Genomic DNA, 26634 nt, shown 5'->3' with positions numbered 1-26634 from the left:
ATGTATCCTTTGCTAGAATATAAGTTCCATGAGGAAAATATCCATTGAATCTTTTGTTTACAGTTGTGCCCTAGCACCTACGTAAATAAAAGGATTTTTTAGGCAAATTAAAGGAGAAAGACTGTCAATGTATTGAGGTAGTTACTGTCAAGTTCAGATCTTCTTCAGTTTAAGAACTGAGAAAAGGGAAGAAAGATGAAAAAACAAGGAATGAAAGCTGAGAAGGCTGAGAAGAACAAACATTTCCAACAGGAAGTTCTCACTCAAGCCAAGAGGTTTTAAAAAAATACAGGCAAATGAGGAGCAGGAAAGTGCTATTTTCTGTACATTGTATATTTTCAAAAATAACTGCTTTTACTGATTGTCAATTACTAGCGTAACTATCACATTCTCTCATAGGCCAAGGTGAAACGTATGATGAGACAAGTTTCGTTGCTAACATAATTTAGCTCAGTTTAGAATATTAACATGACAGTTACGTGGTCCACTGTTCTCTAAGTTCAAATAAATCAGCTCTGTATAAAAAGCAGTCATGGATTAAATGATTTTAGCCTGCTTTAGGGAAACTCCTGCTGTTAAAGTTGCCCTAAACAAACTACAAAGGTAGCTGGGACTCCATTTATGAAAATACATTTGGATGTTCACCTCGCAGTACAATCATTGAACAATATTTTATTATATTTTGACCGTGTACAACAGTGGCTTGTATTTGTTTTTAATTTCTTTCTTCACTTTTTTATCTTGTACATATAATACCTATTTACTTCTCAGAATTGACCTCTGGTGTGACTGGCAAGCTTCCTAACAAGAAATTTGAAAGCAGTTTTACATTAAAATCACATTTTTGAATTTTATATTCCTAGAAAGCTTTTAATGTAAGCGGTATAAAAGCACTAAAGGAGTCTGTGTCATATGCTAGTTGTCAGTCTCCAGTGAAGGGTAAACATTTATCAGCTTCAGTAACAATCCCTGCCTAACTGAGCACTGTCATTTTCTCAAAATATTGATTGATAGAGGCTTCTCTTTAGAAATATAAAATGCATGCAGTTTACACACAGCTGAGAAATACAAGCTCATTATTTCTTCATGACAGGCAGTAATCGCTTTATAAACTGGAGATTTCATTACCAAAAAAGTTATTTAAATTGAAAACAAGTCTGATAATGGTCCTATGTAGTGTATTTTCTACTCCTTTGTCCATGTTTCTCAGTAGCCTAACTTGGCAAATAAAAGTGAATTGGAATATATTTTAAAGGTTAATATGCATATATGTGTTTGTATATCTATTATATCATATATAATATATATACAGTACAAGTCTGTAAAATGTTCAAGAGTGAATCATTAACAAATACTTGAATTTTAACCCAATTTTTATCTCTGTTATGAAAGGTAACATACATCCTAAGTTAGAGAAGGCATGTTTGCAGGAATTGTCCTATGGAAATACTGATTTAAAAAAAAAAAAAAAAGTAACATGGAGAAGTCAGGTCTTTTAGTACTCACTGCCAGAGACCAATCACATCAATGCAGGCAGAGGCCTGACATAAAAAGAAATTAATTAAGGTGATTATAGCGGTGTAAACAGGATTCTAGTAAATGAATTTGCTAAGTGGTCTTGTTAATTGCTTGAACATTAATTAGAATTTAGAGTTGGAAGTAGTTCTGCTCTGCCGCTTACAAGCTCAGTGGTCTTAGGAAGCCATTTTTATTGTCTAGGTCTCACTGAATTCATCTCTATATAGTTCTTATTCCTCCGACTTCACAGAGTTTTTAAAAGACAAATCGATGAAATAATGTATGTGAAAATAAGGGACAGTACATCGTCCAAAGCAATGTATTAAGCAGTCTGGAACACCTTCTCTAGTGCAGATGACAGATACAAAAGCATTCTCAAATTGAATCCCTCTGCCAATCCAAAGTGTTTCTAAATCAGATCCTGTCTTATACCTACTAGTCAAGTCTAATTATTAAAAGTGATATCAACTGAAAGTTCTTTCTTACATTGAAAAGGAATTTGTATGTTTGTAACATTCACACATTGATTTTACTCATCTTAAGAGGAACTATGATTGCCTTCCACTATTTAAAGAAGTCATTATGTCTTCACCATCTCCAAGATGAAAATCTAAAACCTGTATTCACAGGTCTTGCTTTTGGTACCCTTTACTTACCATCACTTTACTTACCATCACGGTAGTCATACCACCTACATCTATCTAGTAAGATTTAGGGCTAGAAGTAGAATTCAAACGGTCTGATTCCCATTCATATATTTTCTGAATCCATGCAGTCCTTATAACTGTTCTTCACAATATTAACTCCAGAGTTTAATATCTATTAAATTGTATCTTTTTGGTTTCAGTATTATTTCAGTTACAACATTCATAGTAAGATTTTATTATACATGTTAAGAGCTGTTCTTTCCAGCATTGTTACATCTTTTATTACAATAGCTGTATTTTTATACCTTAACTTCTAAGTCATTGGCAAGATATATTTGGTAAAAGCAGTCCACATGAGAGTCATGTAACGGTCAACTAGATATAACCTGACATTGACAGAAGTCAATTTTTCATCACAGCGTATGGTCTTGTGACACCTGTGTTTTTTAAATACTAGATTGCAGTATAGATTCAATACTGTACTATATGAACTGACTATGTGAACATAATATGTTAACCTATTATGAGAGACATTCACAAGCTACACTGTGAATATGACCTTTTCTTATTTATCAAACTAGGATCTGATCAAAAAATAAAATGACTTTTGTTCATTGGTTGACTTGATAATCCTACAGTATCATAGTTTCTAGCAGTGTCATTTATTCCATATAAATGTCAGATTGTGTAGATTCTTTCGCTGTAATAGGAGTGTAGCATATATATGGGACAAAACATACATGAGGATATCTTAAAATATTAATTTAGAATAAGAGATAACATCTTTTACAGGAATTGCATATTTTAAAGGAAAAGAATGTGTCATTATATATTTCATACTATTTTTTTTGAATCACAGCACACATATAAACATACAGATACTTACATATATATAGCCCTAGTCTGAAATATAGATGTAATGAGGTCGTAAATGAATATGATTTATTGATTGATAGAGAGATGTTAGATAAGACTAGATAGATAGATAGATAGAGCACTCAGCAGTGGGAACCCCATTTTAGGCCATACTACCCAATCTAGAATATTAAAATTTCCAGAACAAGCTTGCATATAAGGGACTTCATCCGGAATAGAGGAAACTCTCCTGTTAGCTACCATTGCAGAAATGGCTATGAAGAAAGTTGAGAGTATAAACCCAGGATTAAGATTTTATTCTTTATTTGATTTATTGTGTTACATAAATGGAACAAAGCAACAGCTATTCATTAAACACTATCTCTGTCTAAGGCATTATACTTCATGCTGTCTTAGCTATAAACTATGATGTTTACTAGAGTTTTCTGATCCCACGAAAAGGATTCTGCTTTTGATAGCTCTCTTTTTCCAGCTACTTGAAGATGTTAAAGATCATGCTAATAATCAACATAAGATAAAAATGTATTCTCATTTAAATTGCATTGTAAAGCTTATGCTTTTATGATTAGAAAAAGACTTGAATGATTATTGATCTAAACTATGAGAAGAGGTTACAGTTTTTAATTTACCATCATAAACCTCTGGAATAAGTTGATACTATGACAGAAAGTCATTAATTTGTGCTTATGAAAACCCTTTGCAACTTGAGACTTATTTAGTGATTGTATAAAATTATATTTTAAATATTTTGGGATATGTGAGCTACATAGTTCAGCTGTATAATTTGATCAGTGTTCATTCATTTTATGGGATGTAATGTATTTCACATTGGTTTGATAAACATTATTTCAAGAGTATAATTCAATGTAACATGTTTGCTTGCTAACTAAATTGTAAATGAATTATGTTAACAACTCCTCTCTGTAAAAGCCTAGACAAAATACATATGGTCAGTGACCATTTTGTGTGAAATAATCGTATAAAAACACATACCTTGGTGGACTACTCTAGGCTTGTATATTTCTTCATAAACCAACTTTATAAAAGGGATAAGAACTGAACAGAAATGTATGAGGTGTGATCAAACAGCACGGTGAATAAATAAAACAAATATTACAGTAAAAGACACATTGTCATTAATCCCCCTTAAAATACTCCCCTTCACTTTGAACACACTTATCCCATCATTCTTGCCACTTTCTGAAGCAGTTCTGGAAGTCCTCTTTTGTGAGTGTCTTAGTTGCACTTGTTGTAGCTGCCTTCATGTCCTGAATTGATTCAAAATGTTTTCCTTTCATCGTCATTTTGACTTTGGGGAAGAATCAGAAGTTGCACGGTGCCAGGTCCAGTGAATCAGGTGGATGAGGATGCACTGTAACGTTTTTATTTGACAGAAATTGCAATATACCAGAAGCGATGTGTGACACAGAGTGTTGTCATGATGGAGGATGAAGTAAAGACACTCACGAAAGAGGACTTCCAGAACTGCTTCAGAAAGTGGCAGGAATGATGGGATAAGTGTGTTCAAAATGAGAGGGAGTATTTTGATGGGGATTTATGGCAGTGTGTCTTTTACTGTAATAAATGTAAAAAAAATTAAACATTCACTGTATGTTGTGATCACACCTCTTATTGAAGTATTTCAGCTCTAATGGCCTTGTAAATTATGTTCATTTCACCCACTGTATTAACCTCATTTAGTTTCTGCAGGAAAAAAGTCCAATTTAATTTGGAGTATATTATTCTTTTAAAAATCACAATTCTTGTACATTTATAGTTTTTAATTTGAATATTTTTAAGGAAATTCCTCAAGAAGTAACACTGTACGTCGTTTTAAGGTATGCATTAAATTTGACTTGTCAAGTGTTGAATCTAATTCTTTTCATTTCACATATTGTAATATGTGTTGTTCCTTTTAATTGTATCTAAAATAAATCTGATCCAGATATATATAACCAGTTTTTTTAAAATTCACATATAATTTATATACACAAGTGTTGACAATTGCAAAAAACATTTTCTCTGTTTTTCAACATCATGTTTTGAGACAGTAAGGTTAGGACTTAAGTAGTTTATACAAAGGCACAAAAAATCCATATGGGGGCTAACTTGAAAATAGAATGCTATTCCTACATAGATGAAATTTCTGATTTAGATGTGGGCTAAGAAACGAATAACTGAAAAAGGGAATGTAAGTAATTCACATTATGTGACAAAAGAACAAAGAGCTGGATGTCTCTGCCTGTGACCATTTAAAATTTTTTTCCACAAGTATTTAATGAGTGTGAAATTGAGTCAGGCTTGGTATTATACATTGAAAATACATCATCTTGGGCCTGCCTGGTGGCTCAGGTTGTTGGAGTGCTGAGCTCCTAATGAGGTTGCCGGTTCAATTCCCACATGGGCCAGTGAGCTGTACCCTCTACAGCTAAGATTGTAAAGAACAGCTCTCCCTGGAGCTGGGCTGCCCTGAGCAGCCGGAGGTTGGCGTGAGCTGCTGTAGGCTGCTGTGTGCTGCCCTGAGCTGCTGTGAGGAGAGCGCAAGGCTCATAATACCAGCATGGGCCAAGGAGCTGTGTCCTACACAACTAGACTGAGAAACAGTGGCTTGAACCGGCGGGTGGGGAGGCGGAAGAAAGGGAGGTAAAAAAAAAAGAAAACATCATCTTCTAAAATTTCTTATTGGTCCCCCTCCAGTCTAAAGAAAGAAAATAGAAAAAGTAGTAACAATAAAGAAACTTGGTTGAGAAACACTGTTCTGTAAAGATTTGATTTGACTTATAAAACAGATGTGATGACTATGTAGTTGCTTGTTCAGACATAAAATGTCAAAGTAATTCTAATGTCTTTATTTTCTTGTTTCACTACTTTCATTATAAATGGTCGTACTTAGATATTTTATTTACTTAATATATTTAATTTACTGCTTTTTAGTATTAAAAAAATTAAATACATAAAATAAAGGAAAAGCTACACTCTATGGCCTTACATGTTAGAATTAATTTATGTCATGTCCACTGTCAGCACTATGAGGTCAGGGGCTGTGTCTGTCTTGTCCAGTATTTTTCTTCACCAACCAGTACCAGAGCCTGGCATTCAGTAGGTACCAGTACATTCTGGATGAATTACCTTTAAGAAAAACATTGACTGATAATCACAATGTCATTAAGTCACTGTTTTCTTAAAATTCTATTAAAGTATCTCAGGTCATTCAAAAATAGTTTTTTAATACCTGCACTTCGCACAAGTGTGCGTACATGTGTGTGTGTATGTGTGTGTGTGTGTGTGTGTGTTTCTGTGTGTAAACTTGAATTTCAAGGTAGTGTCTGATAGCATCCACCTGGCTATTAAAGTTCAGAGGTTGAAAGATATTATTATGTACTGAGCTCTTGTGGTGTTCAAGGAAACAATTGCCTCCACAGCACCTGAACATTGATGAATTGATGACATTTATTCAGTTAAATAAATGAAAAGAAATAGGACCACATAATCCTGGCAGTGAAAATAACTTAAATGAAAACACAAAAGTAAGCCCACATGTAATATACTCAAAGAATAATGTGCATCTGTACAAAATCTAAAAGATTAATTTGTGACAAAATAGAATTTTGTTTCTGTTATTCTAGTTTAATATTTGGAGTCAAATGCATATTATCATAATTAATTTAAAAATTGCAACACTCCACTCCATTTTTTGTTTTTCTTTTAATTCATTTAGGGCAAAGACTCAGAATTATAGAATTAGTTGACTGTGGTTTCTTGGCAATATATGTACTCTTTACGGAAAATTTAATCTACTTCGTTCTTCATCACACAACACTCACACAGAGTAACAAGTTTATAATGAGAAATTGAAAAAGAATCTCAATCTTAGGGCTAATTTGCATTTGGTTCATATTAACCTCTAAAAGCTTAGCTCTATCAAGATTATCTGAATACTTGCAGCATTTTCTATTTCAAGCTATTTTCTTTGCTCATACATGCCTAACCTGTTGTAGTTTAATTATTTTTTAATTCATAAGAATGTGCGGATGCCAACAGTGATAAATGAGTGTGGATAGAATTTGAGGGTCATTGCTATGTAATTATGACAGAGGAACAATGGGGATTCACTCTATTTCCTGTTATGTCCAGTTACAGTTAGGGATTATGAATTAGCTTTTCTCCTACCTTTGCTAATTGAGTGACTACTTATGTAGGTAAATGAATCAAACTATTATTTTATCAGGGATATAGACTCCTCCCCCATCTTAGGATGCATCAATGAAAGATTAATTTTGTTTAAATGAAGCACTTAAACATGAATAGTTATTATTTACACTTTAGTTTAAATTAAAATACAAACATTATTAGCTAGAGAAATTATTTGCTACAGGTGAGATTTCATCCATATGTACCATACATTTTAAAGAGAAATAGGCAAAACTTTTCAAGGGATGAAATTCAGCGCTTTCACTTGATAAGTTTATATGAAATAACATATTTATTAATAATGAAATTCAAAACGAAGTGCAAGACAGTAAACAAGTAACATTTAATCTTTGTTCTTTTCTTAAGGAAGGCCAGGAAACCATAACTAGTCAATCCTCCCAGAAAAAAAAGAAATAATATATCCTGTGGCATTTGCTAAAATTTATTACCAAGTCCTGAGAAAAGTTCCTACTAATACAGGAATAGAAGGAAACTTCCTTATGTTGACATGCTAGAAGAATTCTTATTAAAGTAATAAACCATTCAAAGATATTCCTTATTGGTGTTATTGTTCATTATTGTTCTAGAGAACCTAGTAAACATTATATGACAATAAAAAAAAAGATGAGGTGTGTATATTGGAAAAGATGGACTAAAATATCATCATTTGAAAACAATATGATTTTCTCCTTATTTAAAAGCACATTGACAATTAGAAAATATAAATAATAAAATCCTACTCAGAATAACTACATAATCTGGAGATTTCTCAGAAGGAAATTGCACCAGAAAATGTAAGAATTATTTGGAGAAAGTTTAAATTTGAATTTTAAGTACATAAATAAAGACATGAGGAAAAGAAGAGACATATGTGATGAAAATGCTAGTTTTCTCTAAGAATCTGTACATTCAAAATAATTTTAATCAAGATATGGTTACACACATACGTGCACATAGTAATAAATCCATCCATCCATCCATCCATCCATCCATCCATCCATCCATCCATCCTCCATCTATGTATTATTTTAGAAAGTATTACAGAATCCCAGCAAGGAACACAATTCACCTCAGAGAGTTGAAGAGAATTTTATTCAAAGACACTTACTGAGATATATTAACAGAGAGGTGAAAATGAGTCACCTGGAGAGAGCAACAGTAAGAAGCTCTTAGTATTCCTAGGGCTCAGAAGGAAAGGGGACAAACAAAATGAATGGAGGTTAACGGAGTTCAAAGAGAGCTGCAGTACTGGAGGTAGAACCATATATTGGGAACTGTAGTTGTTGGAAGGAAGCAGTTACTATAAGACATAACTGAAGCAGAGAGCTTGTGGAAGAAAATTTCCCCAGCTTTCTCTTTCCCTCTCTTTGAATCTCCAGCTGGTCCTTTCCATTGACTTAATGCAACTGGAATACAGCCAGCAAATGATACCAGGAGATGCTTTATTGAAAGGGGTCAGTCACCTAGGGAACAAGCAGAGAAGGACAGGGATGTGTAGGGGTGAACATACTAAAAATAAATCACATAAAAGGGAGGAGCAATGCCGCTGTCACGGTAATTCTAAAATTAGGTCTAAATATAAATGCATGATAATAGTAAAGAAATTATTTTCAGATAGATGACTTGCTTTCATAGATTTCATAACATAACATACTGACACAATATGACATGATATAGAGAAATTGTTTAATGATACAGAATAGATATTTTGACAAAAGTTCTTTTTATTTAGGTAAATTTATTATTTAAAGGTACCATGTTAGAGCAATAGAGAAAAAGTAGGTTAACCAGTAAATTAAATTAAAATCTTTGACATTGTTTGGAAAGAAAAACGTAATGATGATCCAGTTCTACAACAAATGCTAAAAGAATTTTCAGATAATAATGATTTAATGTGAATAGGTAAACTTTAAAAATATATATTAAATTGTAGAAGAATATTTTAATAATATTAAGGTGACATCGAACTCAGAAGCTGTAAAATAAAATTGACAGCTTTAACAACATGAGAAGTAAAATCTTTTCTACAGCAAAAGACACCATGTAAAAGTAACGAAACAGGACAGACTGGGGAATTATACTGATAGTATAGAATTAATAATCCCATTACGATAAAACTCCTACAATTCATAGGCACAAATATATTGTAACAATGTTTGAAAAGTGGATGAATATGATCTGAATGTCCACTTAAGAAATTGCAAATAACCAATCCAAACAAAAGTAAGCACAACACTGCTAATAAAGAAATGCAAAGTACAGTATCCTGTGATCATAAGGGCTCATGGAAATAGTCCCCATGTTTCCTGTGATGGAAGAACAACTTAGAAACTTTTAAATAGAAATTTTGTAGTTATCTTTCTTCCCCTTCCCCCCACCATATATATTATACATTTATAGCTATATATCTCTCTATACATCTGTACATCTATATCTATGTCTATCTATATAGGTTAAGCTGCATTTTGCTGAAAACTTAACTATTTGATAAGCATTTTTCAAAGTACTTATATTTTAATTATGTCAAAAGCCTTAGCTCCATTTTTTAGATGAAGGCATGAAGACATGAAGAAATTAGGTCCTTTTCCAAAATTATATAGAGCCAATGAGTTGTAGAACAAGGCTTTGAATTTATACTACCTGAGCACATTCTGTGAAGGTATGTAGGAAATTAAATATATAGGTAGTGTGTATGTAGTTTGATCTGATTAGATAGACAGATGAATAAATAAATGGATTGCTAAATGGACAGATGGATAGATGGATGGATAAATGGATGCATAAACAGACAGCATAACTTCTTCTAATAAGTATTACCTCTAGATAATGGCATGGAGTGTTGTAGAGATGTGGGTTATTTACATTGTTCGCTTTATATATACTTCTGCACTGTTTTAATTTTCCACTACAATAAGCATGTATTGCTTTTGCAATAAAAATATTTACAAGTGAAGGATTATATCCAAACTAATAAAAGGAAAATCAGGAAGAACTGAAAGATTAACTCTTGGAGCCCAAGAGCATTAATCTGACCTTTTTCCTCTGAGGGAGAGGTTTCTTTTCAAATTACAGGCTCCCCATCATGGTAAGAGTTGAAATGAGGCCCATTTGGTCAATCTGAGATCAGAACGTGAATAGGGTCTAAAGTTATGGGTCATAAGACAGGCTTTGCAGGGTTTGGTAACTGAGCTGGTTATATACCAAGCTCGGGCTTACTGTCATCAGGAAAGTTAAGCCCATGTTTGTAGAATTCAACCTGATGGAAAGATATTTGAGATAAGCCAAAATTTCAGAATCAAGAAGAACCAGAAGCCGTGCCAAGAAGCTTAGCTATTATAATATTTAGTGTATTAGTTTTAACCCATGTCCAGCCAGTAGGAAAGAGAGAAGGAATTTTAAAATTGCAGATAGGAAAAATGAACATCTAACAATGGAAATAGAAATGAGAAGGTACATAAAACCTTTTCTTTTCTCTACCCATTCTTTGATGTTACTAATCTCTAGTCAAAGGATTTTCATCTGACACACACACACACACGTACAGTAGTTATGTAAGTAAGCATATTGTTTATAAATGTGCTTTTATTATGCCTAATTTTTCTTTCTTTCTTAACTGAATCCCTTTCTCATTCTGAGAAATCTGCTTAATCCCAGTTTTAAGGAGTTTCAGAGAGGACTTGAACAAATTTTTCTGTTGGTATCTGTCAGTGATTTTTGAATGTCTTTTCTATGCAGAGCACCGTGCTGTTTTGTAGAATCTGCCAAAGCATAGATACAATGAATAAAACATTAATTTCCTGTGCCTCGAGTATTATTAGCTTGAATAGTTTCAATCTGAATTAAAAATGGACTAACTTTGTTATCATCACTCATAGTCTCCTTGATTAACCTGCTAATGCTCTCTCATTTCGAAGTGAATGCTGCTTTCCCTACTACTTAAAAAAAAAAAAAAATCTGATAATTTTCTAGAGCTAGAGATCTTGTACAAATCCAGTCTCATTTATGAGAATGGGATCAATAATTGAAGAAAAACTTTTGTGACACATTAGGACGCTGAGGCTCAGCCTGTTTGAGCTTGTCCAGTATCACAAAAGGGGAGAACTGGGATGTGAACTCAGGAGTCTCCTTTTTATCTGCTTTCATCAGGCTATCATTGACTAGTTACATGACTTTGTACAATCTTCTTAACTCCTAAGAGAGTGTTGAAGGGTAAATGAGAAAACAGAATTCCTTGTACAGAATTGGTGCTCTATGAAAAGTAATGAAATATCAAACTGAATCTCTTTAACATAATTTCGGAGGGAGGTAAATACTGCCAGCTCCTCTTTGTTACAGTGTTTTCTTCCCCTTTAACCAGTTTTCAATTTTCAACATGAGTCTTACTCTGTGTTCACTTCACTGAAGTGAAACTTTATTCCCTGCAGCCATAATTATTTGTTCGTTCATTCATTTACTAACTTAATACATATTGAGTACCTACTATTTGTCAGCAAGTGGTAAAATAATTTAGAGAAAATTCCTGCCCTTGGAGTGCTTATATTATTGCAGGGAGACAAATGATAACAAAGGAATGGAGCAATAAGCATAATAATTACAGTTTGTGACAAATGCTATGTAGGAAATAAGTCAATGTGAAATAAAGGGAAAGGGAGTGGGCTTCTTAAAATAGGGTGATCAAGAAATGCATCGCCAATGAGCTGCCGTATGAGCTAAAACCTAAGGGATGAGAATGAATCAAAAGTGCAAAAAGATGGGAAAAATATTCCAGGTACAGAACAGCAGGTGTAAAGACCAAGAGGTATAAAAGGGCCTGTCTTATTTCAGATAAGAAAACAAGGCCAATATATCTGAAAGGTAGTGGACAAGAGAGAGGCCATTAGAGTGCCGTCAGCTAAGTGTGCAGGATTGGGTCATGTAGTACCTTGTAGGGCATGGAAGTAGTTTGGGTTTATTCTAAAGAAATGAGAAGCTTTTGAGGGTTTTACAGATGAGGGTATTGTAATTTAATTTGTGTTTTTCAAAAGATACGTCTAGTTGTTGCTTGCAGAATGGATTGAAAGGCATGAAAACAGGTGGGATATGAATATAATGGTCTCAGAAGGCAAGGATCATGGCTGGAGTGAAACAGTAATTGTGAACATGAAGATAAATGGATGCATGTATTCCTTTTAGAGGCAGAGAAGTCAAGGCTTGCTAATGGATCAAATGAGGGAATGAAAAAAAAGGAAACTCAAACATAATTCCTAAATTTGCAGCCTGACACAATGGATGAATGTTGTTGCCATATTCATAGATGGTGATTAATGGGGAGACTAATGGTTTTGAAGGAAACTGAGACCCTCATTATGTATGTAGCAAATTTGAGATACCTCCTGAGGTGAGAGGTCTCAGCTGTAGATAGTTGTTTGGGAATCACTAGCATCTAGGAAATGTTTAAAAGAGAGAAGGAAAATTGGATGATACCGCTCTAGGAAGGAGTAAGTATAGTTAGAGAAGACCCAGATCTAACCTCTAATTCTCTCCAAAATTTCATCTCTTTGAAACAGGTTGGGCTAGAAAGAGAGCCTGAGAAAGTGTAGCTAGATGGGTATAAAACATGAAATACCAGGGGTGCCAAAAAAATGTGTGGAAGTCAACGTTTGCTCAACGTCGCTCAAACAGTAGTTCGCCATAATCAGAAGTGTCTGGATGCTGATGGTAACCACTTTGAGCACCTCTTGTAATTGCAGACGTCAAATGTGACTTGTATTCATCTTTTGTTATTGGTATATATTGAGGATTACAATTTTAATAGCTTTTTCCTTTCTTAAAATGTGTATACATTTTTTGGCACCCTCTGTATGCAGTGTCAAAGAATCCAAGAAAAAGAAAGCAGTTTAAGAATGAGAGTGCTACTGAGAGCTACAGAGTAACATGGAGATAGTAAAACAACAGCCATTCGGCTTGGCTACATTGTAGCTATTAATGGAGTCGGCAGCCAGAAGCCAGTTCTCTCGTCCAGTATGACCCAGAGAAGCCTTCTGAGCTCATCCTCTTTAAAATATTGACTCCACCGGTTCCCTAATCATTTTATTGTTCTCTATAGCACTTGAAAGCTGAGAGGCTGGAGATTTGTTTTTATTTATTGTTTATGTCTCAACTGAAATCTAGGCTTCATGAGAGCAGCGTCATGGCTTTGTTCACTGCTGTATTTCCAGCATCTGGAACAGCGCTTAGCTTATATTGATACTTGATAAGTGTGAGCTGAATGAAGGGGTTGGGGGTAGGAAAGTCTGTACAAAGAGTGTAGCTGAAACCTTTGAAAGGTTTTATTATGAAGGGGAACAGAGAGATGGAAGCAAATGGAAAACCAAGGGAGTAACCCTATTAACAGGTACTGTAGTGTACTGGTGGGGCGAGATTCTACAGGTTCATGAGAGCAGATTGTGAAATATTCAGGAATTATGCCAACAGGTTGTTAACTATTGGTAATTTGAAATCATCCAGGGTGGGAGGATTTAAACTAGGGAAATTGGCCAACACTACACAGCAGGGGTTTTGTTGTTGTTGTGCTTGTTTCTTTGTTTTTTGTTTTTCTGTTGGAGTACTGGTTTACCAGGGTACTGTGGGGGAGGATCCTCTACCCTCAACGTTCTTTCGGCTGCTTTAATCATCAAATAAGATGAGAGAGATTAGCAAGAGAAAAGGACCAAATTTAATTACATATGTATGTATGGGAACCACACATACATAAGGGAGTCAGAGGCCCCACATACACGAGAGGTTCAAAGACAAAATGGGAAAATGCGGTATATATGATGTTCTGAGCTTAGGATCACTTGGGACTTCAGAGGGGAGGAAGGTCATTGCGCAACAATTAGAGCAGATGTTCAGTAATTAGAAGTTTGTCCTGCGCTATAGATAGGTCATAAAAAAGATATCTCTGATAATCTCTTATTATGGGCAAGGCCTCTAATTCAAATTCTTCTAGGTAGTTAAGCTGGGGGTAGAAGTTTCTCTTGAGCTCACAAGGTCTTGGTTGCCTTTAGATTTGCTTACCACAGAGGCGCATCTTGGAGTGACTCCTGAACCCCTACAATACCCATGGTTTTTCTGTTTGCTTTTTATTTGCTTTATCTTTCAAGTGGGAGTTAAGAAAGCATGTTTGTCCGCTGACAAGCCATCTTTCGATTGATGATTCAATAGAAGACAAGTGAAAAGTTTAGGTAGAGAGATTTTTCTTAATTGGAATGAGAACACTTTAATAGTAAGAGAAGAAAAGAACAAGTACCGTGTTTCTCTGAAAGTTAAGACCTGGTCTTATATTATAGGAAAATAAGACCGGGTCTTATATTAATTTTTGCTCCAAAAGATGCATTAGGGCTTATGTTCAGGGGACGTCATCCTGAAAAATCATGCTAGGGCTTACTTTCTGGTTAGGTCTTACTTTCGGGGAAACACATTAGAGCAGGATAGAGGTCAACATCTGTGATTTGTGGTGCAAAGATGAGGGCGTTTTTAATTCTGTGTTAAACTTCACTTACGCAGTATTTTTCAACACACACATAAAATTCTATTTAATATTCAAAGTAACATCCTCTAATCTTGCTGAATATGTGTAAAAATGTCTATGAAAATCAATCATTTGAGTTATGTTCTATGCTTTTTTAACATTATTGATTATATTCTCTTGTATAAAAAGTTATTCTTACCATTCTCTTAATATTTGCTTAGTATATGCTTCTTTATTACTCATTCTTTTTCACTTGTACCTTTCTCTATCATTGTTTCACATTTGATTATTTTTCACTTTTGTGAGGTTCTCATTTGCATTTTTCATTTTAAAAGTTATTTTTCATGTATGCATATTATTGTCTGTATAATTAGGAGCTGTCAATTACATTGGTGGAAGTTAGAGACCCCAAGCTCATATTCAAATGAAATTTTATTAGTACTGTCAAAAGCAGAATGTGTCTCTGTAATTTGAAACTTTTATTGAAGTCTGCCACTTTTTGTTTGTTTGTTTCATCAGCATGCCTCCACCAGTGCTTAGGAAATATGCAAATGTGTGCTGTTTGGCCACTGTGTCTTGTTTGCAGTTAGAATACAAAACTGGGGATTACTTCTAGAAAACCTCTTTGCCTTCAATTATCTTGCAATTTGTATGTGAGGGTGTTTTGCTAAACACTTCTTCTGATGTTGCATGTGGTACCTGGTGCTGCCATAATACCATCTGTCATCTGAAATGATGCTGACACCACTCTTTAATCATCAATGTTTTATTTATGATTATTTATTTATGAATGAGTGATTCACATCTGGGTTGTTTGCCTTCAGCCTTATCCCATAGTCCACCAATTTCAAATTAGGTGTTAGCGGATAGAGCCATTCTAATTACAAAAATCATTCTTTCCCTAGTGAATGGATGCCATGCCTTACACACGGTAGGCACCCCACAAGTATTTGATGAATGTGTAAATGTAGGCAAACTCAGAAGTTATAGTTATGTGCTAATTGGAAATACTCATGACAAATAATAGGTAATATGTATTGAGCATTAACTGCGTGTATTCGTTTTTCTCTCTTAAACACCATCACTAGCTGTTTGCATGATACTAATATGACTCAATTTACAGTTAAAAACTGGGACATAGAGAAATAAGTTTTATCACAGTCTCTTACCTATAAGGGACAGAACCATGCTTTACTCAAATTATGTTTGATCTAGCAGGTTAAGCTCTTTGATATGGAGTGGATACACTTTTATGTTTGTTAGAAAGTGATTTTGTATACAGTTTCTGCCTCCAGCTAGTTGTCATTGAGAGATTTGCCTGGTAACTGCCCTTACACCGTCAGTAACATTTCCAAATCCCTAAATATACCAGAGACACCGTAATAACCAATGAAATTTGTGACAAATGAAATGAACATCTTCATTCTGGCCTCATTGTTTATCAACTATCATTTCTAACTGTAGAGAATGAGGAAGTAGAAATAGAGTATTTTGTGTTACTACAGAAGGTATTGTGTGTGGTTACTTATGAAACCTTGGCACTTTCTCTAGCCGTAGGAGAAAAAAGAAGTCAATTTGGTTAGATCAAAAGCAAAGCACAAAAACAGCAGGTGACAATTAAGGGAGCAGAGTTAAATGTCACTGAAACGAAATACTCCCCTCTCAAATGGAAACTCCAATAGATCTTCCCACAATAGGCATGTAGAGAGAATTTTAAGAAACTACAAATGTTTTTCTATCAATAGTCTCCCACACTGACTGACTAGCTTCTATTTGTTAGGTCAAGCTAGCTTTTATTCTCCTGGTTGTAGAGGACATGTACTGAAAAGTAGTCCTGAGGTTTTAAATGGCCAGGGATATTAAAAAAAAAAAAAAAAAAAAAAAAAAAAAAAAAAAAAAGATGTATTCTACATCCCGTGACTGTGTGTGTGTGTGTGTGTGTGTGTGTGTGTGTGTGTGTAGTTATAGTTGACATTCAATATTATTCAGCTTCAACTTCAGGGGTGTAGCACAGTGGTCAGGTACCTACACAGCCTATGACGTGATCCTCCTTGTAAGTACAGCATAGGGAATATGGTCAATGATATGATAACAGCTGTATATGATGTCAGAGGGGTAGTAGATGGAGGGGTATCACTTGATGATGGTTGTAAATGTCTAATTTTTACCTTGTTTTGTACACCTGAAACTAATAAAAACTAGATATATTTTAATGGGGTTCAAGCTCAGTGAGTAGCTGGGAAAGAGAGTTTTGGAAATGTGTGGCATTTTGGAATTCAAAATTTAAAGGCAGAACACTTCACTTTGACTAGCACACAGAAGACATGTGGTATTTGGTTAAAAAACATTCAAATTACTTGAAGCTTGTAAGGGCAGGATTGGTTGAGAATTTCCATTTAATTGACGTTACCCACTAGTTTCTGTTGCATTTATTTTCAGGCAGTGTGAGAATGTTTGGTATTAACACGTCAGTGTCCCCACTCCTATTTAATTCTCACCCAAAGGTCAGCAAAGAGAATGCATTTGTGGAAGGCATTTTATATATACATATATATATATACACATACACACACGCGCACACACACACGCATACATATGTGTGTGTATATATATACACGCACATACATAGAATGAAGCAAAAAGAACTAGGTGATGGGGATAAATTGGCAAGTGGTAAATTGAGGATGTTTGAAATTATTTATTTGTGATTTTGATTTCTCATTAGAAACAAAGCACCATGAGAACAGATGTCTGGGCTCATTTATCTACCACTGTATCCTCACAGACTAGAATATAGCCTGGCACAAAGTGATAACTCAATAAGTGTTTAACTGTGTATTTCAGTGTCTCATACTGTCAGTCCAATACTTTTACGAATCAGTGACATCACCTCCATTTTATTTATTTATTGGTTTGAATGCATGATGTTTATTTTCATACATACTTTTAAAATTGTTTGGTTAATGGCCAGAAAGCTAAACTAGTTTTCAATATATCTGAAGTCTCCTGTAAGCACCTCATTTTTTGTTTTTCTCTCTTAAGCCCTAGGTGATCATTATGCATTTTGAGCACTGTTTTCTACTTGTATCAAGATGATAGTGGTAGTTTTTTTCTATCTACACCATAAACATATTAACTGGAATAATTGGTTGTTTAAAAGATAAAAATCATCTAGTGTTTCTCATGGATAAATAAAAGCCATTGCTTTTTGTAATTAATTTTACTATGAAGCTGAATCATTTTCATCAAATACAAATTATTTTCATTACTATCTTTTATAGTCCTTTAATGAGAGGCATTGCTATTAGATGATAAAAGCAACTTGGATCAGTGAGTGAAATGCTAAAATTGTGGAATGGCTTAATTAAGGAGTACTTAATTTAGTGAAGGCAGACTGTGTCTTGTAAACTGTTAAAGAACTTAACTTGAGGGGACCATTGCAAGTTGTTATTTACTAGAATGCTCTATATCCATTGTTTACAGTGACTTGTAAATGGAAAGTACATATGTGTAGAATGTAGTACTGGAAGAAAAACATCAAAATTGGAAATAATGATCTAATGTTTTAATGAATTAGTCCATTGCTGTGATATTGCGTACAAGTGTACAACTTGCAAACTAGTGCTTAGAGGTCCGAGGACATTGTAACATAATTTCTTCACTTGTAAACCTCAAATGATAACCCGCTTTGCTTCTGGCAATAAGTTCTTTAGAATTTCACATAAGTATATTTTGTTAGTTTAGCGAACACAGGATTTTGGTTATGTCTACATGTATGTGTTCACATTTTCATATTTAGAGCTATCTGACCGTGTCTGGTTTGTGAACACAAATTTCTGCTTCCCAGTTCACCCATTACTCTTCTTTTACACAGTGAATTTATTTTTATTGTTTTGTCCCTCATACAAATTCTGTGGGAAAAGATCCAGATTTATTCTGATAATGGTTTCTAAATGATGTTCTTTCTTTTTTTTTTTCAATTCTTACAAGGCTGACCAAACTTTGTAAATGACCATTTATGCAAGCTGTCTTTGAAATCCCGCTTCTTTTTTTATTATACATGGTATGCATTACAATCCAGTATTTCAATTCCCGCCTTTCTCTGCGCAGCAAACTGACCTGAGGTTTCCACAGTGGAGCCTCTTGTTTAGATTTCCCAGAGGTGTTTCAAGGCTGTGCCTGGCAGCTGGTTAATCAGACTTTCTGGAGGTTGATTGCACAAGATAAGAACGGTTTTGTTGAAGGCACCAGTTTCCTAACAAACTCATTCGCAATGACTTTTTTGGGAGTGAGGGCATACTGAAAGAAAACTTTGTGCAACTTTGCTTTTATTAGTTCTTTTTATATTTACAGATACTTTTATTATAACACAGAATATATTATCTACTTATAAAATTAGTGAATGCTGAGCAGAGAGTGTAGAAAACAGAGATAAGATGAAGAAGGGAAAAAAAACTTATGTTCAATCCCTCCAGCATACCCATTTCACCCATGTCTTGTTTCCCTAGTCTTTTCCATAAAATTAGTATGGTCTACAGAAATTACACCATCCTGATTTTTTGATGTTACATTATAAAGAATTTATTTTCATATGTTGTCAATATTCTTCAAAAGCAACATTTTGAATGACTTTGTAATACTCATATACAATTATATACCTGTATTTGATCATTTCTAATTCTCTAACTATTATTAAGCCATCTGGAGTGGTCTGAATCCTTTCCTTTTTTGTATAATAAATACATTTTGTATTGTAAATAGTCCCTAAATTTCACATCAAATTTATAAAAATCTTCATTTAAATTACTGATTATTTGCTTGTGATGGATTCCCAGAAGGAAAATTACTGAGTTATTGCATATAAGTGTTTCTAAGGTTTTAGTAGACATTGCCAAAATATTTTTCATACAGTTGGAACCAACCGATACTCTTCCAGCAAAGTAGGAGCTTGGCCAAATCATGGAAGCCTCTGCAACGTTGGTTGCTATCCTTTTGTCATTCTTTGATAATTTGATAGGCAAAGGGATATAATTAAGAACCTACATCTTTATTTAATTTATATTCCTTTGATTACTGCTGATGTTGCATTTTTATGTGTATTTACTCCTTATTAGAAATAGAAATCACTACCATTCTGGGCAATACAGATAACGTTTGCTAATGGAACTACATGCATCGCAGCGTAATCATTTAGATAATGACTTTGACATACTCAGTTTTCAAATGCACTTAAGATACCATTCTCTGAAAGAAAAGGCAGGGTACTGAGAAGTGTGGTACACTGACTGGGTTCTAATTCTGATTCTGCCTAGCTTTTGAAATGGCCATCAAACTACTGTGGGCTTCCATTTCCTCATTTGAAAGATGATAGAATTTCAGCAAATGATTTAATTGTTCCATTATAGCCCTCAATATAAAAATTCTGATGAGTATAGAAACACTCACCAGAATTAGTGTTATTATTCATAACATAAAATATTCTAGCAGTATTATGAGTTTTCAACATTTTCATTCTGAGATGGTTTCAGATATTATATTAGAAATTATTCATTTAAGCGTTTGTGGCAACAAACCCATTATAGCAGAGTTTTAGTGTAAAGATTACTTTCATATAATTTTCAGTTCTTATTTTGGGGGTGCAGCCACTTCTTTCACTTCATACATTTTAATGTCTTATAATTAAAAAATGTAAATCACATCCCATCATTCTCACCCTCCTCAAATGCTGTGCTACTCATTGTCTATAACATTATTTTTTTAGTCAGTTGCTGTCTTATACAATTCTCATCAATTTCTATGGTCTCAATTACTCTTTTTATTCAGTTTCTTAACAAATATTAGGTTGGTACAAAAGTAATTGCGGCTTAAAAGGTTAAAAATAGTTGCAAAAAGTGCAGTTACTTTTGCACCAACCTAATATTTAGGTACTCAGGAATCCCAGCCATTGATCTTGTGCCATTATCATAAGTGAGGATTACCCCCAAGTGATGAAATTTCTTTTGATACAGTTCATAATTATTTGTTGGGTGGCTCAGCCCCTGACTATTCATAATAGAATATAGACTAAGCATATTCTATGGCACATAGTAATTGCTTTGTAAATATGTAATAAATGAGGAATGGCCTTTCCCTCCAACCAGCTTCTTCTTCTGGCTTCCTATCAACAGACCTACCACCAGGTCTGTTTGTGTTAACAGAAACACCACAATTGCAATACAGCAACAATACAGTGTTGAATAAAATGTACAGTCTTTTCTAAACATTATTGCATTTGACCTTCACAACACTTTGGTGAGATTGGGACTCTGATTTTTATTTCTCAGATGAGGAAAGAGTAGTAAGTGCTGTTCAGGGTATTTCTTTATAGATATAGGTACAGATTTTGAAAAATCCAAGTCGTCAGATTGAGGATTGCTTATTCTTTCATTGCATCACACTCTCGTCTAATAAATTCCCATTGATAAGTTTAAATTCACAAGTGAATTTCATCACTGGAATTTTATGAAACGATGAAACTGTTAATATTTTATATGAAAACACAAAGCTGAGTTTGTTGCTTAATTAAATAAGAGGGAACTATGTTGGTCAACTACAGTCTCTCAAAATAGAGTGTTAGGTTTGGGGAGAAACTCGAGGTCAAGAAATCTGTGAACATTCAGAGTTGTAGTTTTATGTCACTTTTAGAAGCCTGGTTGGTTATTCAGGTGTGACCACTGTTAATTGGTTTGCATTCAGAATTTTGTTCACTGACGCGTGTGTTCACTCCTGATTGACAGACTTTCAGGAGGGTGGGGTTGCCACTTGGGGAAGCCTGATCAAGACCATGTAGGCAGTTAATTGCTAATTGATTAAATGAGATTGAAAATTGTGTTGGTGGCTACTCGTTCTCCTGGCTACAAGAACAAGCAGTTTCCTCCCTCGGACCTTCTCAATTTCATTCTCAGTTTATTAATCTTTATACCCTCAGGGCTTAGGACAGAATTTATTTTATACAGGCATTTTTGACGACTATGGAGAAAGTGATTTGAAAATTGAATGAGTTGTTTTGGACATATCTTAGTATTTCTATCATGCACCCCCTTGTTTTCATTACACAGCCTATGTAAGTTCTCTAACACCGCCTGTGTGGATTGGGTGCTAGCCACCTACTTCCCTCCCGTTTTGTTTTTTTCTCCATAATCTATTCTGGACGTAACCATTTTACTTTACAAAAAATTTAATGGTGTTATACTTTTGTTCAAGAGTAGTTAGTTACTCTCCAACCTATTGAATTAAGACTAGATTTTTTAGTTTGCTGTGGATGATTTCTCAATGTTCCACACACAACCTACCCATGTTATCTTATAATTCACTGTCCTCCTCTCTGTGGCTAAGACACCCAAAGGTATTATTCCCGGAACCTGTCTAATCTGTCTCTGCCTCTGCACTTTTGCTCGTGCTTTTCCACTGTCTGGAATACCTTTCCCCATTTTCCCATTTCCAACTAATGAAATCCTATACATACTTATTTCAGTTTCCTATTCATATAGAATTTTCTGGTCCTCCAATAATGTATAATTTCTATCTTTTTCTGTACCTATTAAAGCACTGGTGGTGCCAATTGGAGGAACGAGTTTTACATTCTGTTCTGCAATGCAATTATTTTGTACCTTTCTTCTTCTTTATTTTACTAGTCCAAATTGTGAGCAGACTCCATGAATTCTCTACCTTGTTAACCTCCTGGATAATCTATTAAAATATTTTAAGTCTAGTAAATATATGTTCAAGGAATACAACATATTTTTGAATATCTAAATTCCTTTCTTTAAAGAAAGAAATAATTGATTCTGCCTGTTCGTACAGCTGAATCCCACATAACCTCAGAGGTGGGATGGTAATAGATAGGGGCAAAAATGTCAGTTGTTTAGCCAAATAGTACATATTTATCGTAATGATTTATATTTATGAATATTTGCTTTCGTCTCCAAGATGTTTTCTGTTGTTGAAATGTATTATGATTTTAGACATTTGCTTAGGGCAATAGAAATAATGCTTGATCTGTTTTATATGTCTGCATATAATATAGCAGTAAATAGTCACGGATCAACCTTCTTTGTTCAATGACTTTCTCACAGCATGGTTTTATTTTAATACACTGAAAAAATAAACAGAATTCTAAATCACACTCATCACAGATAAAACTTACTAGTTGTTAGTGAGAAGGAAGAAAACATTGTAGAGTTTTGAAATATGGTGAAGTGTGGTATCTACCGTACAACGAAAAATTGAAAAACAATGATCAAATGAAAGGGAGATTTTAGGCTTCAGAATTTCAAAGCTAAGTTAGTAAGACTTTTTTTTAGAAAGGCAGCTCTCATGCACAAAATATTCTTTAGTTCTTCCTTGAAAAATACTTGCAAAAGGTTACTTTCATCATCTGTCGGTTAATAATTCAATTATAATACGGAGCAGAGACTACGCGTTGTGTATCTTTGTATCTCTCACCCTTGTACATTTACATGTCCAATAAGTGTCTTTTGAAACAAATGAGTGAAAGAGTGAACTGGTAGATGGTCTAACAGTCTGCTTCCCTGTAGTTTTTTTGACTCTTGTTACTCAAAGCATGCTCTTCAAGCTAGCAGTTTCAGCATCACCTGGGGGCATGTTGGAAATGCATAGACTCAGGCTCTACCCCAGACTTACTGAATCAGATTTTGGTTTTAAAAAGGTCCCCAGGTGATTCATACGCACATTAAAAATTGAGAAGTACTGTATTCTATGGATAGAAGCAGACCAAGGAACATTAGTTAACTTTTCCCTCTTCTGTAACTCTTTTAAAAATACTTTAAAAATAGTTGTTCTGATTAATCATATTCCTGCTACTTGTGAAGGGATGGACTAAATGACTGCTTCAGCCTCCCTTTATGCTAGTAGACTTGAGATTTCTTTAGTTATAATCAGAACACCTGTCCAGAATATACATATTTTATTTAAAACAGATCTTTTAATACTAAAATAAATTTATGGCAAAAAAAAAAAAAAAAAAGGCCTGGCACATTGCTGCAAAGTTGCCTTTGCCTCCTACCAGGATTTAGGTTTTAACGCTTCTGGGATTAATGATATACTTCACATAAAGGATTATTTTTACATCTTGGTTCCCTGGAATGAGCTCAGTGGGTAAATTGTAATGCCAAGTAGCAAAAGAACCTTTTGAAGGAGCTGCCACTTATTATGTGTGTTATTACAAATTATTATTGACTTTAAATGCTGGGTTTCTTTCATTTCCTGGATGTGGCAAAGGACATAATGTCACATCAGCTTTATGTGAAGGACTTTTAAATTTGTCTCTAAAGTCTGAGAAGGAAAGCGACAGCCAACTTTAACAGATGCAGCATAATGTAAACAAATTTTTCTCCCCAAATAAAACGTTTTACTTTCGACTCAATAGTGCATGGTCGTTCAACAGTCATTGTTTACTATTTCATTCCTACATATATATAAGATCGTAATGGATAAACATATTAATATCAAACACTCTTAGGGGATAACATATTATGATAATTTAATTAAAAATTTATTAAACTTATTGGGGGGACATTGGTCAAATTATGTAGGTTTCAACTGCACAATTCTATAATGTATCATCTCTATATTGCACAAATATTTTTACTATACCTTAGGAACATTACAAGTCATTATATATGGTATATAGCTGTTTCATTTTATTTTTATTGTGAAAATACATGGTTCATTTCAAAACAGAGACATATTTTTCTCTTTACATACTTAATCGCCAGTAAACATTTGATTAGGAAGTGCAAGCTTTCTTTCCTGGAAGCCAAAGCATTAGCTCTTTTGTGTAATTGTTTAATTGCCAATGTACCATTTTAATTGACATGCTAATATAACTTTCCATGGAAAGGAAGATGTAATCTTTTTTTATTATTAGTTTTAGGTGTACAAAACATAGAATAGTTAGACATTTACACCCTTTACAAAGTGATAACCCCCTCCCCCAATCTACTACCCCTCTGACATTTGTTATAGCTTTACAATTCCATTGATTGATTATATTCCCCAAACTGTCTTTCATATATCTCTGGGACAATATTGCAGGTACTAATTTGTACGTTCTAATCCCGTACCTTCTCCCTCCACACCCCCCCTCCCATCTAGCAACCCTCAGTTTTTCCTCTATATCTCTGAGACTATTTCTGTTTAGTTTGCAGAAGATGTAATCTTTTATTTTTGTTTCTTATCTAATGAGAACCCCTCTCTTAGATGGGCTGGTTTGGCAATTTGACGTAGGAAAAAGGATTATAGAATGAAGCTTTTCAGTGAATAAGGAAAAGAAATGAACTTTCTTTTCTGCCAAAACTCCCTCACAGAGAGTGCCGTGTGAGCTGGCGCATTGTCATGATGCAAGAGCCATGAATTGTTGATGAAAAGTTCAGGTCGTCTCACTTTTTCACGCAGCCCTTTCAGCACTTCCAAATAGTAAACTTGGTTAATGTTTGTCCAGTTGGTACAGATTCATAATGAATAATCCCTCTGATATCCAAGGGTTGCCAGTTGGTCTGCCAAATGGGCAGGGCATTGTAGTCCTGATTATTATGTTCTCATTAGTCTCTGGAGGATGTTCATGGACAATCGAGTGCTCATTAATCTGTCTTCTTCCTGTAACATTGATTTGTTCATTCCCCTTTTAGAGGCTCAAATATAGAAACCAAAAATTGATGTGTGGTATTAATGTACTTACAGATGTTGCCACCACTTATCCAGATAAGAAGTCCATCTTAATGTACGTCACATCACTCTTTCAAGTTTTGCCTCAACAAGTGAGCATTGAAGCCATCCAGGAAGTGGAAATGTTGCCAAGGCCGTCCAAAGTCACTAGAGAAGAACATTTTCAGTTACATCATCAAATGCACTATTCTCAACAGGTAAAGTACCAAAAGAACTAATGGCAAAGGTGTTTTCTATTTTATGTGCATTTTTAGGTATCAGACACATATATAAATCTGTTATATCTATGAATATCTATACACATGTATACAGAGGGTGCCAAACATTTGTATACACATTTTAAGAAAGGAAAAAACTGTATTAAAATTGTAATAATGTATACTGATAACAAAAGATGAATACAGGTCATGTGTATACATTTTTTGGCACCCTCTGTATATAGCATAGTATATATACACAAATATATTATCTGTATACATAGCATAGTGTGTGTGTGTGTGTGTGTGTGTGTGTGTGTGTGTGTGTGTGAGGTCGGACAATTAAGTTCAAGAACTCATCCGAGAAAAAGTGCTACATACCTCACTGCTGAATATCACTACAGTCACCTTCAAAGTACACCCCTTGGGAAGCTATGCACTGATGCCAGTGCCTAGTCCACCCTTCAAAGCCATCAGAGCTGTCATTGTATCACCATTGATGTCCTGAATATCATCCACATGTCTTCCTTTCAATATTTCCTTTATCTTCGGGTAAAGAAAGAAGTCATTGGGGGCCAGATCAGGTGAGTAGGGAGGGTGTCCCAATACAGCTATTTGTTTACTGGCTAAAAACTCCCTCACAGACAGTGCCGTGTGAGCTGGTGCGGTGTTGTGATGCAAGAGCCATGAATTATTGATGAAAAGTTCAGGTTGTCTCACTTTTTCACGCAGCCCTTTCAGCACTTCCAAATAGTAAACTTGGTTAACGTTTGTCCAGTTGGTACAGATTCATAGTAAATAATCCCTCTATATCCAAAAAGGTTAGCAACATCCTTGACAACCAGTTCGCAAACTTAATTGTCAGACCTTGTATATGGGGGGGGTGAGAGACAGAGAGACAGAGCGAGAGCGAGAGCGAGAGAGAGAGAAAGAGAGAGAGACAGAGACAGGTAGAGACTGAGACTGACTCTAAACCTTTAAAATTTTA

General features: G+C 34.6%; 1 protein-coding gene across 8 annotated transcripts in view; it reads left to right on the top strand.

The window, feature by feature from the left end:
• Positions 1 to 26634, top strand: part of DMD (dystrophin) — a 2125071-nt gene that overhangs the window by 581013 nt on the left and 1517424 nt on the right. For all 8 annotated transcript variants that reach the window (XM_074323908.1, XM_074323912.1, XM_074323913.1 and 5 more), the window contains exon 8: positions 25465 to 25646. In XM_074323908.1, the coding sequence (XP_074180009.1) occupies positions 25465 to 25646 (182 nt within the window). The remainder of the gene's footprint in view (positions 1 to 25464; positions 25647 to 26634) is intronic.

The sequence above is a fragment of the Rhinolophus sinicus genome, chromosome X (assembly GCF_036562045.2).
Source record: "Rhinolophus sinicus isolate RSC01 chromosome X, ASM3656204v1, whole genome shotgun sequence".
NCBI classification, from domain to species: Eukaryota; Metazoa; Chordata; class Mammalia; order Chiroptera; family Rhinolophidae; genus Rhinolophus; species Rhinolophus sinicus.
Note: the sequence above shows the minus strand (reverse complement) of the source record. Positions and strands in the feature narration are given on the sequence as shown.